Source organism: Anabrus simplex, chromosome 6 (genome assembly GCF_040414725.1).
Source record: "Anabrus simplex isolate iqAnaSimp1 chromosome 6, ASM4041472v1, whole genome shotgun sequence".
Classification (NCBI taxonomy): domain Eukaryota; kingdom Metazoa; phylum Arthropoda; class Insecta; order Orthoptera; family Tettigoniidae; genus Anabrus; species Anabrus simplex.
In genome coordinates, this window is record NC_090270.1 from 223,836,802 (window position 1) to 223,853,656 (window position 16,855).

The 16,855-nt window shown below is 36.4% G+C and overlaps 1 protein-coding gene across 1 annotated transcript in view; it reads left to right on the plus strand.

Moving 5' to 3' along the window:
- Window positions 1-16,855, plus strand: part of Sac1 (Sac1 phosphatase) — a 273,269-nt gene that overhangs the window by 187,131 nt on the left and 69,283 nt on the right. Inside the window, exon 11 of the mRNA XM_067150216.2 lies at window positions 9,145-9,246. Within this exon, the coding sequence (XP_067006317.1) occupies window positions 9,145-9,246 (102 nt within the window). The remainder of the gene's footprint in view (window positions 1-9,144; window positions 9,247-16,855) is intronic.

Here is a 16,855-nt window from a genome sequence, read left to right on the forward strand (position 1 = left end):
ATTCCCCTGTAGTTATTAGGGTCGGTTTTGTCTCCTTTTTTGTGCAGTGGATGAATGAGGGCTGTTGTCCAGTGTTCTGGTAGTTCTTCTTTAATCCAGATAGAGACAAGTTGTTGATGGAGGGCAACTATATATTTAAAAAATTTATGAAAACTAAAGTCAGTCAGTCCGGCCATTCTATCCGGTCGATTTCCTTCATTTTTGTTTTAACTTAAAGGTATTCATGCACAAATTTGCCATCAGGTACTATAAATCACTTTACTTCCACCTTCCTCAAATTATTTCATTTTTTCAATTTTTTGTCTCTTTGAAGCTATCATATCTTTGGTTCTAATTGAGGCACGAAGTTCGTTTTGGCCTAAGAACACTCAGTGGATCAGGTTCTTTCATTTCAGCTCTTAGCTATTCAAATTGGTTCATTCTGAGCAAAGTTATGAGTGAACATTAAATTTGACATCTCATTTCTTCAACATTTTTTCTCACTGAACCAATCATATCTTTCGTTCTAATTGAGGTACATGGTTTGTTTTGGTCTAAAAACGCTCAGTGGATCAAGTGCTTTCTTTTGAGGTAATAACTACTTACATTGGTAGATTATGAGAATAGTTATGAGTACATTTGTCTTCATGACAAAGATCTTTGAAGGACTTTTTAATAGTTCGGCGCGTAGTGTTGTTCCAAGGAACGTCTAATTCAATTTCTTTGTGTAATGTATTTTCAAGTGTTTTCTTAACACAATATTACATTCTATTACCGCAGCAGATCATGTGCTTTATTTCATTAAGTCGGAACTTTGCAAATACATCCTTGAGGATAGTAATGAACAACACCATGCATTGTACATTGCGGGCGGAACCAGCGGAAAACTGCTAATCTATATATTTAAAAAATTGGTCAGTCAGTACGGCCATTCTATCCGGTCGATTTCCTTTTTTTTTTTTTCTAACTGAAAGGTATTCATGCACAGATTTGTCATCAGGCACTATAAATCACTTAACTTTCGCCTTCCTCAAATTATTTGATTTTTTCCATTTTTTGTCTCTTTGAAGCTATTATATCTTTGGTTCTAATTGAGATACGGAGTTCGTTTTGACCTGAGAACACTCAGTGGATCACGATATTTCATTTCAGCTCTTAACTATTCAAATTGGTTGATTCTGAGGAAAGTTATGAGTGCACATTCAATTTGACGTCCCATTTGTTCAACATTTTTTTTCTCATTGAAGCAATTAAATCTTTCATTCTAATTGATGTTCGCAGTTGGTTTTGGTCTAAAAACACTCAGTGGATCAAGCACTTTCTTTTGAGGTAATAACTACTTAAATTGCTACATTCTGAGAAAAGTTATGAGTACATTTGTCTCCATGACGAAGATCTTTCAAGGACTTTTCAACAATTCAGCGCATAGTGTTGTTCCAAGGAACGTTTAATTCAATTTCTTTGTGTAATGTATTTTCAAGTGTTTTCTTGACACAATATTACATTCTATTACTGCAGCAGATCATGTGCTTTATTTCATAAAGTCGGAACTTTGCAAATACATCCGTGAGGATAGTAACGAACAACACCATACATTGTACATTGCGGGCGGAGCCAGCGGGAAACTGCTAGTCATCAATTAAAAACAAAATATTCTTCTTCAATTGACTGAAAAAATACAGGCTTTTAAAATTAAATCAGAGTCTAGAAGGCACATTTAAAGTTACGGCCGTGAGTGGGCAAGTATCTTTGAGGTCCAATAAAGAACTTACAGAGAAAAAGAACCAATGACAATTAAAAAGAAAAGATTAATCTTCTATAAGAACGTCTTCCATGTTACTAATGACCAACTAAGAAAATGCAGGATTTCATAAAACAAAAACCAATACAGTTGAGGTGGTTCCAAGAATGTGAAAAAGATCTGATATGGATCAGTATCCCAGAAAACAGAATCAGGGACAGGGCAGAATTTAGACAAATAGTCAAAAGCTATCAGTGTTTTAAAATGGATAAGAGTGCAGTAGGCACATTTGAGTGAAGAACATAAGAAGACACTAATCGATTGGCTCAAGAGATACTGGCAGGATGTCAAGGCCAGCAAACAAGATTTAAACACTGGAAATGATATTGGTTGTTAACAGAGGCTCAGTTTGAATGTAAAAAAATCTTAGTACCGTACTTATTTAATTTCTCCCCTTCTTTTTCTTAAAATTTAGAGGGCAAAACTCGAGGGAGGGGCAGGGGGGGAATGTGGTTATTACACAAGGAATACAAAACATTGCATATAAAATTGAGATATACAACTTCAAAAAATTTATTTATAAAATCTATGTATTAAAAGTGTCTACTAAAAACAGCTTTGGCAAATCCGTCCGTCTGTTCTACTGGACCGATTTGCTTCATTTTTGTTTTATTCTCTCCGGAAATTTTTGTCGGTGAATCATGAGACATTGATAGGTCTCGTAAGTTCAGCCAACTTCGACTAATCATTAAATCAAATGATTAAATCGTCACTCCAATAATTGCAGGCGAAGGCTTACCCTATCCCGCACTACATTATGTACCTAGCAGGTTCCTAAGCTACTAACACTTTCATTAATATTCTGATATACATATGTGATTTTCATCCTTAGTAATGTGATTGCATGCAGCCATGTTTGATTTGTACCTGTCAAGCCAGAGAGTATACACTTCCTCTGATCATGGCAGAATATTATTCTCTGCTAGATACTCTTTGATTCTCCTCCTTCCCCAACTTCTGAATATACTTAACAGATGGCAGAACATTCCAAATAACTTACATGCTACTAAGAGTCTACGTACGTACATACGTGAAGATATCAAGTCAACTAGCCTTCTGTATGACCATTAATAAAACACAGAGATTAACGCTTGAAAAGGTAGGTAGGCTACTTCCCCGAATCAGTATTCAGCCACGACAAGTTATGTTGCAAGATCGGGCAAGATCGTTTGCAAATGTTGAGATCCAGATACGGCCGAATGGTTGAAGCTCAGAGAGTATTGTATGGAAAGAAGTGTTGGATGCTGTGGAGCAGCACGGGTGCACTAGTTGTTATTTAAAAGTTGTTGTTTGAGTCATCAGTCCATAGACTGGTTTGATGCAGCTTTCCATGCCACCCTACAACTACTACTACAAAGGTTATGGAAGACTTCAGTTTGGGATTGGTCCTGGCATAGTAACACATTCCTACCTACTGAAGAGTGAACGCCCCCAGGTGTGTACTTGCGGCGGTCATCTAACCGTGGTACACATCCTTACGGAGTGCGTGGACCTGGTCGATATACGCCATAGTGCCATTTCCCTCATCCTATGAGATGACGAGCAGTCAGCAGACCTCGTCGTCCATTTTATGAGGGATAGTGAAAGTTGAATGATATGTATCTCTGTACATCAAGGCAATGTCTTATTCCATTATAACCTATATTTTCTATAATTTCATTAGAAAATAAGACATTGCGAATTAGATCCACTGATTGTTTTAATCTCATAATTATTTTTCATCATTTATTTTAAATTCTAGTCAGTGGATATATTTTAAAATTTAAATATCACGTCCTTTTGTTCTATCTTGTACCATTAGGGGCCATTGACCTAGCTGTTAGGCCCCTTTAAAAAACAAACACCACCATCGTCATCATACTAGGCAGCTGTACTATAATAATAATAATAATAATAATAATAAAAATCGATTGGCCTCAGCTACCGGGTGCAGACATTTCAATTCAACACCATCTGGATGTTTGCTCGCCAGTTTCGACGTTCTGTTTTATTCTAGGCCCACTAGATGGCAGACAGAGTAAACCGGATCTCCTTTGGGCGTCTATGGCTGAGATTTAATTAATTTTGTATGGTAAACACCAAACGTGTCAAGAGATCTTTTACATGCCAACATCGTACAACATGGAGTGTCGAATGGACTTTTTTCCGCCCTTCAAAAACCCGACTACCTCTGCCTGCCAGGTTTGAACCCGCTATCTTGGGATCCGGAGGCCGACACTCTACCACTGATCCACAGAGGCAGCTAGCTGTACTATTACAACCTGTCAGTAGTTAAGGTTATGTCAACAGACTCCATGAATCCATGTTTTCATGGACAGAAAATGAGGCCAAAAAATCTTCCATTGAGGTTGCTTCAGTTGTATGCTATGAGATTAACATTGCTGATCTTTCAGGTTGTGACTCCATTCATCTAGTTGCAGATGTTGCGTTGAATAAAATAAAAACATAAACATTTTAACAATGTGTACAAAGTGGCTGGCAACATGTACTCCCCAGAACATCAGGCAACTATTTTCTGCCTTCAGAAAGATTATTTGGATTGATTGAAACATATCTGAAGAAAATGAATGCTATTATTTAAAAAGAGGAGTTTCATGTAGTATTTCAGCAATATGGAAAGACTTAAGTTGATTGAAATAGATTGGACAATATCTGACTGAAAATCAAATTTCAAATAGCGCATTGTCGCAAAGAGCTTCAAGAAGACCAGGATATCTAACGCGATGGATGGCTCAGAGGATGGCATCATTTGGTACGACACAATGGATAAAAACAACTCCACTGATGAAGATTCTCTCTCTCAACTCCGCTGATGAAGATTATCTCTCTACCGGTACGTCTTCCAAAGAAAGCTGTGGAGTGGTATAGAGTAAAGGACAGGCATGTTGATTTTATTTATGCACTTAATCAACTAATTTTGATTTGCACACCTTTTATGTCTCATATTTATTATGCAATGTTTGTGTTGCTACGGTTGACCCCAAGATCAAGTTCACCTGTATTGCAGGCACTTCTGAACTAGAACATGGCACAGTGTTTGAAGAAAAGTCTCACAACTGTTCAAATTCTGTGTTATTTTGGTTATTTACTTTTAAATATTCAACATGGCTTAGTTGTGTTGATACTGCTACACGGCTGAAAGCAACGGAAAACTACAGCCCTAACTAACTCCCAAGCACATGCAGCTCTCTCTGTATGAATGATGTACTGATGATTGCTTCCTCCCGGGTAAAATATTCCAGAGGTAAACTAGTCCCCTATTCGGATCTCCGGGTGGGGACTACACGAGAGGGGGGCGATCATCAGGAAGATGGATACTGACATTCTGCGAGCCGGAGCGTGGAATGTTAGAAGTTTGAATCGTTGTGCATGGAGCATTATAACGCAGAAAAACATTATAAATACTCAGCAATAAGTATACACATGAAAGAGACAGGACATCATTTTACTTCCATAGAAAAAGATTTGACATTAATTAGGAGTATGGAAAAAGGTAAGCTATTGAACGAATTGGAAAGCCTCTCTATATTTTTGGATCAGAATTATAATAAGGATAAAAATCTCAATGATGATACAGAAGTCAGAAGTCCTTTACATGAATTAACACCCAAGTTACTAAATACTGTTAAATCAGGTCAGAAAGGAATCCAACAGATGTTTAAGTTGTTAAATACGAAGGCTTATACCCGTCCTCCAAACTTTAAGCATGCTCCTGTCACTCGTAAGAATGCCCCTCCTATATCGCCAATGACGTATAAGGGTCCGCCTACCTCCTCTCCCCCGCCAGGTTCCCCATTACCTTCTATTCTTCCTCCAAATGTTAAACAAGCTCCCGTCACTCATAAAAGAGCCCCTCCTATACCGGCAATAACGCAGAAAGATCTGCCCATCTCCTCTCCCACCCTAGGTTCCCCACCACCTCTATCACACAAATACAATACTAGGAGCCACACTGGCAGACAAGTTAGCAACTCCTAATCAGAAGGACATACCTATCATCTTAATAACAAGTAAGTTCCCATTTAAATGTTGGTCAGTTAGGAAACACAATATTAAATTCTCCCCCTTTTTTCTTTACAGATCCCACTATCCCACTATCTATATAAATTGGGCGGAGGTCAAGCACGGCGTTCTATACCTCGCAAATTTGTGCAACATAACTTACTACCTACATTTGTAAACAAGTAGATCAGCATTTTCAACTAGAGCCCACATTTGACTCCTTCTCATATTCTGCATCCTGTCCGTTATGTTTAAAGCAATATGGATTATCGTGTTTCCATATTTCAGCTTGTGGGCACTATTTTTCAACACACATTGTGGACACACCACGTCACATAAGTTGCATTTTATTTTCGTTTTTCAGTAAGATTGGGGTTCACCTTGGTGCTGTTTTATAGAAAGACATTTACTACTGTTTTTAAGACGAAGATCCAATAATAGTTTCAGACACAAAGTTTTAAATTGACATTGTGATAATTTTAATTTTTTCATGTTATCACGTCTTTAAGAAGAGCTTTAATGTTGTTTTTTAGATGTAATGTAATTTGGTTTTTAGACTGCTGTAATTTTAATATTAACTATTGACTGTTTAATATGTTTACGACTGTTCAAGAACATCATTTTAAAATTAAGATTAAGGCTGAAGATGCTCTTGATAAGAGCGAAACATGTCCCGTAGAGAAATTAATTGTATGAAAGTGTAAACACCAAAAAGGTGATTTGTATTGAATAGGTGGACAAAGAATACTTCTTATTATAATTGCTGTGTATAACATCATTCAATACGGAGTAACCAGTCAAGCAGCTCGTCTTCTTTCTCCTAATTCTTCCCAGCCCAAACTTTTCACCATTTTTGTAATGTTACTCTTTTGTCAGAAATCACCCAGAACCAATCGAGCTGCTTTTCTTTGGATTTTTTTCCAGTTCTTGAATCAAGTAATCCTGGTGAGGGTTCCATACACTGGAACCATACTCTATTTGGGGTCTTACCAGACACTTACATGCCCTCTCCCTTACATCCTTACTACAACCCCTAAACACCCTCATAACCATGTGCAGAGATCTGAACCCTTTATTTACAATCCCATTTATGTGATTACCTTAAGGACAAGCTCGCTTTCTAAAACATTAATGAATTTTCCCTTTGTGGCCAGATGTATTAATTCTATGTCGTTAGAAATGTCTGTAAATTCGTGATTCTTTTCAACCATATGCTCTCCCATAGCTGAATATCTTCTTTGCTTAACTGCATTATTATGTTCTTTGTACCTTATAGCCAAACTTCTTCCAGACTGTCCTACGTATTGCTCCCTACATGTTTGGCATGTCAATTTGTAAACTCCTACTTAATGAAATATAAATTTACTTTCAATTTTATCTTAATTGAACATTATCTTATTAGTATTATCAGTTTTGTTTGTGATATTGATGTTCCTTTTTCTGAAAATTTTAGCAAGTAGATAAGAATGCTTATTTCTAAAAGTTTAGAAATGTATCTTGCTAAAAAAAAAAAAAAAACTTTTAATCAAGTTTGAATGAAATAATTGCAGAAGGAGAACCCATTGTATAAACTAACATTTAATCGTGTATGGAGTCTGGTTTGGGGGGGGGGGGGGAGAAGAAAAAGATAAGACTTAAAGATCTTCAGTGTATTTAGGAAGTGATTCTCATTCAAAATCAATTAAATATTAAATATTTTATGTAATAATAGTTTTCCTGATATACCACTAACATTTGTTTATTCATCGATATGGTGAATTATGATATAATCGTTCTGTAAATTTTGGACAAAACAGAAGAAAGTGTTATATTGTTTTTGTCCTTTGATATTTATGAATAAGTTGGACTTTAATAATCGCTAATGAAGGGAATGTTTTATGTTCCCAAAACAGGTTCGATGAATAAATTGTATTCAAGGATAAAAGTGTATTGACAAGGTGGAATCAAGCATGTACAGTTTTTAAATAGTTTTTTATAAGTTTAGACAAGTCAATACAGGAACAAATACAGCATCTATTATAGTTAAGTTTATCAACTCTTTTTTAGTCACTCAGAGAAACGGAATCTACAAAATCCTAAAAGTAGAGAGAAAAACAGCAAGGACATGCATAAATTTAAAAATATCATACAGATGGACAATGGTGGATAATGCCAAATGAAGTGTTGTACAGAGAACTGGAGCCCATCACAGATATTATACGGAGGAAGAGGATCCTATTTCTTGGTCACATTATGAGGACACCAGAAACCAGATTTGTGGTGTCCAGATGTGGAACGACAGAAAAGAACAGAACGAATGAAAGGTACTAGACAATTCGGAAAGAAAACCTATCAAAGATGATGTCCAGAAAATTATTGAAGTGGTCCAATGTGGCCATAAAAGAAGAAGAATATCTAGCCTGACACTTCTGAAATGTTTGCTTAAACATTTAAGACATTGTCCTCATCTTAATTCTCTTTCAGAACTTCTGAAAACCCTTTGCATCACCATTACTCCCACTGCTTTCATCTATTGCCTTTTCATCTGTGTCCACACAATAATAACTTTCACCATAGTCACACAAATCTGCATAAATCATCCTGTGAGCTTGCATCCGGAAGATAGTGGGTTCGAGCCACACTGTCAGCATCCTTGAAGATGGTTTTCCATGATTTCTCATTTTCACACCAGGCAAATGCTGGGGCTGTACGTTAATTAAGGCCATGGCTGCTTCCTACCCACTCCCAGCCCTTTCCTATCCCATCATTGCTATAAGACCTGTATGTGTCGGTGCAGTGTAAAGCAGATTGAAAAAAAAAAAACTTAATTAAAAAAATCTATATATCAGCGCTCTCTTTCAGAGTCCACTACAAAATTAACAGCCACATTGCTTCTCGGCCCTGAGAAGTGTCAGAGTGATGAAAGACAAAAATGCTTCTACTTCTCTAGCCTGCAAGTCTTCATTTATTTCTCAAAGACTTTTGAAACGAAAGAAAAAACACTTCGCAACCACCACAACAATCTGAAATTGGTGCCATATGATGACTGACTACATAACTGCATATGAATTCAGAGACAGTCTCTTTGAGAGACAGTTGCACTTGATGAAATACCACAGTGTCTTCTGGAAAGACAGTCCACAGTTCTGGGGTTAACTGTGTCATTGCACTTAGATGTATTATAAAATCTGTACACGTAGTTCTGAGCCATTTCTATTGTATAATTCTATTTAAGTATCCTGTTCCCAATCTGTTCTGAAATAGTTTTCACGCCCAGTTTTTGTTCAGAGTGAATTCCTTTCATGTACAATAAAGCAAATAGATTATTTTTTAATTGTTTACCATATTTTTTAAACTTAGACTTTTTTTTTTTTTTTTTCCAGGATGCCATTGACTTATTTCTGGGACATTATGGAATAGAGGAAGGAGAATGTGTCACGAAACCATGTCCTCTAGATGTAGAGAAAGGCTGGAAATACATTACGGTAATGTCCTTCACTAATTTTTATATCTATGTCTTTCTGTCCTTTCTGTCCTTTCTGTCTATCCATTCATCTGTATTAAGGGATACTACATATCCTAGAGAAAACCTGTGCCACCTCCTACCTGCCTGGCATGTGGTATACAAAAATGAAAGTCCAAAGTCAGCTTAGGAAATATAGAGTTATACAGTCAAATCTCCTTCAGCAATGTAGAATTAATTAATTTTGAAATGTTACAGGATTGCAGATATTTTCATGTTCCATAAATCTATAGAAGGCATAAGGTTTTCTAAATTTAGTTATGTTTCCCATGTTGATAAATCATGACATTAAGAGAAATATTGAAATATTCTGTAGAAATATTGATGCTAAAAATAAGTCGATAAAATGGCAAGTTCTTGGTTCAGAATTGCTCGTATGCCAGGTAGACCTTTAGTGAAAGGGCACTCTTTGGCAGAATGTGATTCATTAGGATAAAAGTAATTTTACACTTTTCAACCAACCCCAAGAATACTGTTGTAAACGGGAGGAAAGTGTAAAAACTTATATACTGGCCTACTAATTTTGTTTTATGCAGCCCAACAAACATGCGACAACTTTGTATGGTCAGTATTTCTATACTGGTATCCTTTGCAATACTAATGCCCCATAAGTTCAGCATGCAAACGATTATGACCACACCCAACAGTTGCTATAGACCATTCGAAAAACTTTACATCATACAAATAATTTATCTATGTCGGTCTACCATGTTACTATGTTGATGTGTTGTGCCGAGTAACATTTGAATCAAATGTCTACATTAGTCTAGCATGTCACTATGTTAATATGTTGTGCCTAATGACCATGTGTAGCAAAATGCGAAATTAATGCTTAAAACGAGGTTACAGCGACGAGAAAAGCGTATGAAATAGTGAGTAATGTACTCTAATCTATTCTTAATACAAGCATACACTCACTGTTCCACCATAGCACATGTGGTTGCTAGCCTAGCATTAAATGGAACATATCATTGATGGTTTCAATCCTACATTTTCAGTTTTTTTTTTTTTTTTTCCGTCCTTATGATAGTTAAATTGAAATAATAAATATGGTAGTTCAACCTATTCAATACAAGTAAATAAGAGATGTAGAGATTACATTCTTATTTAATTAAAAGTGGAAATGGTACCGGTTTCGAGCCCAGTCTTGGTCATCATAGAGGCAATATAAAAATGATGGGGGTAGGCACTGTAAAATTCAGACGAAGTGGAATGTAAGTCACTTGAAAGAAGTAATGCGTAATCTTCCGAGCATCAGCATGACACACGCGATGTTTGGCACTGTCTCACAATGTTCACAAAAAGCAGAGAACAGTTAAATGAGCCAGACTGCATACACCGCCAGGCATAAAGTCACAACACAATCCAAATATGAAGATCTAAAGTCATGAAGAAGCCGAAGACGAGCAGCTCAACCGAAGTAACTTGCAAGCTCCAGAAGATCGGCGCGGTGTTTACAACGTCAAGTGCTGTAGTTTCAAATGCTGACGGAGATTGAAGGATAGATTAATGATCAAGTATTTGCTTAGTTCACGAAAATGTACCTAGACATATTCTTATAATACGATTCAATATAATTGAAGGGTATGGGGAAATATAATGGTAACCCACATTGGCTATGAATGGAGATATTCAATTGGAAAGGTTTGAAAAAATATTTCATATAAAAGTTATTGACTTTTATTAGTAATGCAACTGGTATTTGCTGTTCAAAGCCTGAAGCATACAAATCAATAGAAAAAAATATAAACATTGAATTAATAATGAACAAATTATACTGTTTTCTTTCAATTGGCAACTTATTTTGTGGCATACCATTGTTTTCCTGCAACTAGCACAAGGCTGCTGAATGTTGTCACATCTCATCTGCAGAGGCATCTACATACTCATCCTCAATTGTAGATGTCTTCTTAAGTTTTTTATGGCCCTGTAGAAGTCGTGGTAAATTGGAGGTATCCATTTCAGTGCAGAAATGAGGTTGTGTTTCTTCTTTGCAACGATTGGAAGTGACCCAGAATACTTCTTTCGAAGACTGGTACTTCGTAAGGTTGAAGGACGACCTCGTTTGTTTAAGTTTACTTTCTGCCATTCTTCCCCATTAAAAGCATTTGATACCAACATGATCCCTGGCTCGTCTGCAGTGAGGATGAGACGTACACTATCTCGGAGTAACACCTTGTGCCCTTCTTCTGATTAAACAAACATCTCATGTCACTGCAGCACACAAAATCTTCTGATCTCATAACATGGACATCAAACGGTCTCTTTTGAGCACACTTCTTCAAGATGTCCACCCACATACTGCACATGTCGACGAACGTACTTCTCCACAACACCGAAGTCTCGATCACTTGGCGACATGGAGTGTCCAGAAAGAGGGAAGTGGTGCTCAACGGAGGAAAATCTTCCTGTTGCAATAAGCAGCATCCAAACATACACAATATTCCAGTTTTTGTTTTGCCCGGAGCAGCTGTCTGAAATTGCAATCAACTTATTCCCCCTATATCGTGATCTTCAAAATACTTCAGTAAACAGCTGCCTATTTCATCTGAACCCCTGGATGCTACTGTTTCATCCCAAACAAAAAAAATGACAGGTTGAGGAGTTACAGGGTTGAATGCTAACGTTATATGTCAACAATTTCCTCTTATAGAACATTGGGCCTGTAGAGAGTTAAGGAGTGGGCAATGCCTGTTGTAGATCAAAAGTTATTACATGGATATCTTTATCTAAAACCTGCTGTGTTTGTACTTTTAGATTATCTTGGCCTGCCTGGGCTTTTCTGAGATGTAATCCTTCTGTACATTTATTTGTTTTAACTTTTCCATGTTGTCATTTCTCGCAGCCATCAGTTCAATTTCATTTGAATCGTACGTTGGACAAGTATCTGATTTGGGCAATTTGAAAGAAATATTGAAATCTTCAATAAAAATGCAATGATACTTATCGAAAGATACAGGATTTGCTTTGATATCAGCAACTGTGTATAGAATATTCCATTGACACATAGAATTTATCATCATTATCTTTTCTACTATAATGGCTTTTGTATTTTGGAATACCTTCTATATGTTTCTTAACTAACTGCACGTCTTCATCTGAGTAGGCATGTGGTCTGTGCTTGTGTTTGCCTCTTCTATCATCTGGTGGAGTAGTAGCCCCTGTTTGCATTTTTGATTGTATATTTTCTACCCTACCTCTGTTGTGCTGTAAACCATGGATGCTTCAAAATGTAACTTTACAGACATCAGTGCTTCTGCCATCTTTTATTACACTGTATCGCACAGTGTTGTTACGTATACTAATCTCATTGCCTGTATATCTTCTTTTTATGGGTTCTAGCCGCATGCAACCGAACAGATAAGCATTTTGTCTGTTGAAGTCCGCAATGTTCCAGAATGACTTGTTTATATTCTGTATAAGTCCCTCTCCAGTCCGTTCAAAACACCTTTTAGCACATTTAAAAGAAGCACCAGGTACATTTCCCACCTGGATCACTGTACCTTTTTTTGTAGTGTACTCAAGTCCACTATTCCTTGCAAGTTTCTTCCTTTGTTTGTTCACTTTCCTTTTACTTTTTCTTGATGTCTTCATTGCGATGTATTTATTCTGAGGGCCAATCCTGTTGTGGTCCTCTTCATTCTGGTAACAAAATGATATTGTATAGAAAGTGGCATTTTAGATTATTAGGTCCGTTACATCAATAAAATGGTAACCTCATCAATGAAATGATGAATAAAATGGTAATCCACAAATACGAGTATACTACATTTGTAAGCATCGTATGATTTATACATTACAGTACAGTTGTATGAAAATGCATATTAACTGTATCTCAGTATCATGATCTTGTATAATAGTTCAATATCCGAATAAAAACGCAGCTTAACTAGCCCGCACAAAGATAATGGTAACCAGCAAATAACAACATATGGTGGAAAACAAAACTTACCTCACTTGTACTAGAATTAATATTAGTAGAATCTTCCATCTCCTTCTGTAAACTGAAGTCTGGATCATTAATGTCATCATCAAAACAGCCAGAATCACTGGAATCACTAGACAATTCACTTAAAATCGCATTAATATCACAACTTCCCTTACTACTGCTAGCTGCTGCCTCCATTTTGAATTGTGGGTTACCATTGTCTCTCACTAGAGAGTGTGGGTTCCCATAGAAACAAACCAATATTGTGCTGCCATCTGTCATCAATAAGGCGAACTCGTAGCACCAATTAGTGTAGATATGGGTTACCATTGTATTACTCTACTTAGCTTGAAATATTCAAATTTGAGGGTTACCATTGTCTTTCCCCATACCCTTCAATTGAATACATAATTATCACCTTGAAGATTTTTAGAACAGTTGACGTGAAAAAACAATAGTGAAAAAATGGTAAAAAGCGCAATACCAGAAACAAATGAAAACGTGTATACACAGTGCGCTATTTCTTGAATATAAAAAAATTCAGGTCGTGATTGTAGTAGTCAAAGTTGGTGGACGCAAGGCACGAGTTTAAATTTGAAAATGAGGGCCCAAAATGAAGGTGGCAATGTAGTTTTTGTTTTGTTTTTTTTCTCTCTAAGGGGTGAAAAGAAAAATAGGATAAATTAATAAAGAAAGAAGATTAGTGGATAAGAAAAGATTAAAAGGGTTTAAAGTTGAAAGGTGGTGAGAAAGGATAAGATAGGGATGAAGGAGGGGTAGTTTAGGGTGGATTACTGGAGGTACAAAATATGGGTAGGAACTTTGTAAGGCATTGAAAATTGAATTCAGGTTTTGAAATATGGAATTTTTGAGAAGAAGGATTAGGAAGTCAAATAGGATGTTGGGTTTTTCAGAAATGTCGTTTAAGTTGAAATTGGAGTTGAAGTATTGGTCAACGTGAATAAAACAATTTTCAGTAGTGTTTAAGAGGGGACCTCTGTTAATGATTTTAAGTATTTTCATGTCTTTTTCAACATTGGTGAAATTGTGCTTGGAGTCATGTATGTGTTGTCCTATGGCGGAGAATCTGTTGTATTTAATGGCGTTGATATGTTCGGAGTATCTGATATTGAAGTTTCGGCCAGTTTGACCGATGTACGAGGAGCTGCAGTTGTTACATTTGAATCTGTATACTCCAGAGTTTGAAAAAGCATTAGATTTATTTAGTGATTTAGAGTTGTGTAATATATCAAAATTTTCTGTTATTGGTTCTAAAGGAAATTTTCATGTTATGTTGTTTAAGAACATTAGTTATTTTATAAGCTTCTTGAGTGAAAGTGAAAGTGGAAAATGCAGTGGGTTTGGTTTTGTCTTTAGATAAAGTAGTTTTAGGGCGGTGTTTGAATTTGTTGATGATACGGTTTATGAAGGAGTTGTTATAGCCATTGAATTTAGCGATGTTGCGGATGGTGTTTAATTCATTATTTAAATCTTTTTTAGACATAGGGGTGTTGAAGGCACGGAAAATTAGGCTGTTATAAGTAGCACGTTTATGTGCATGAGGGTGCGAAGAATCTTGTTGTAGTTGCAGTTTGGGTTGGTTTTCTGAAAATTTTGTAAGATAAAGAAGAAGGATGTCTAGTAATGGTTAAGTCTAGAAAATTACGAGTTTTGTTGTGTTCTGATTCGAGGGTGAATTTAATGTTAGAGTCAATGTTGTTGAGGAGAAGAAGTGTAGAGGCTGCGTTGGTTGATTCTGCGTTTAAAATTACTAATGTGTCATCGACATATCTGGCCCAAAAGAGGATGTTAGAGAAATTATTATTATTATTAATTTTTGTGTTTTCTAAGAAGTCGAGGTAAAATTTCAGCTAGAATGCCTGAAGCCTGGTGAGCCCATAGCTAAACCATCTTGTTGATAAATGGTGTTGTCAAAGGTAAAATAATTATTGTTGAGAACCAATTTTAAGATTGACATGAAATCTTGAATATCTAGTTTACTCAGATTACTGAATTTGTTTAAGTTGTTGTTTATTATGGGGAATAATTTGGAAATTGGAATACTAGGGTACATGTTTACGATGTCAAAAGAATGGAGAGAAAAGTTTGGTTGGATGTCAAAGTTCTTTAATTTGTCGATTAATTCAGAAGTGTTTTTGATAGATTTGTTGGATAAAAATAAATTGACTGTAGGATGATGGAATTGTTCCCATTCCCATTAGCTTCCATATCTTCCCCACATTTACAAATCACCCTTTCGTATCCTTCAGTTCTATTCCCAACTCTCGCATTGAAATTGCCCATTAGCACTATTCTATCCTTGCTGTTGACCCTGACTACCATGTCACTCAATGCTTCATAAAACTTGTTAACTTCATCCTCATCTGCACCCTCACATGGTGAATATACGGACGCAATTCTAGTCCTAATTCCTCCAACTGACAAATCTACCGACATCATTCGCTCAGTTACGTGCCTAACAGAAACGATGTTGCGTGAATGGTATTCCTGATAGAGCCCTACCCCAGGCTGTGTCCTTCCCTTTATAACACCCGTCAAGTACACTTTATAATCTCTTATCTCTTCCTCGTTATCTCCCCTTACCCAAATATCACTTACTCCTAGCACATCCAGATGCATCCTCTTTGCTGATTCAGCCAGTTCTACTTTCTTTCTTCCATAAGCCCCATTAATATTGATAGCTCCCCATCGAATTCCATTTCGTTCGCCAAGTTGAAGCGTTGAACACTTGGTAGGATTAGACTTAAGTCGCCATGTGGAGCATCATTCAGAGAGCGAGTTAAGCCCACTCTGTAAGGAGAATCGATTTGTTTGAATGTTTTACAGTCATATGCAAATAGTAGAATTTCACAAGAAATGGAGGATATAGTATTAATGAGATCGTCAATAAATAGAACAAAAAGAAGGGGACCTAGGATACTGCTCTGTGGGATGCTGGAATGTACCATAACAAAGAGTCGAACTGAATCCATCATGAAGCACACACTGAGTTCTGGTATTGAAGAAGCTCTGCAGGAGAGTTAGGAAGCGACCATGGATATTAAAACGTTGTGAGAGTTTATAGGAAAGAAGTGCGTGGTCTATGGTATCGAAAGCCTTTGCAATATGAATGTAGCACACATCCAGCTGAGAACCGGCATTAAGAGCAGATGTTGCATGATGAAGAAGAACAGCCAGTATAGTTAGACAGGAGCTACCAGGAAGAAAACTATGCTGCTGGGACGATATATTGTCATAGGTACGGCATCCTAACTGTTGTAAAACCTTCAGTTATTATGTTTAATATGTTTTAATTATAATTTATTATATGTTAAATGATCTTTTATTAAATGTTAAATATGACTAAACATTGTTTCCCTGTAAATACATGTTATAAATTTGTATAACCTCAAATATGTATTGTGTATAGTCTAATCTCAAAATCTGTATAGTCGAAAGCTGTAGAAAACTCCATAATGTTCATATATTAGGTGTATTCTGCTATAATTTGGTACATACGGAGGGTTATGGAAACTTACTGTAAGATTTATTGCCCAGACATATGTAGAGGCATTAAGAATGTTGGAGAGATCTCCATATGCATTGGTAAATAGTAATTGAAAGTTTGAGCTGGATCCATTAC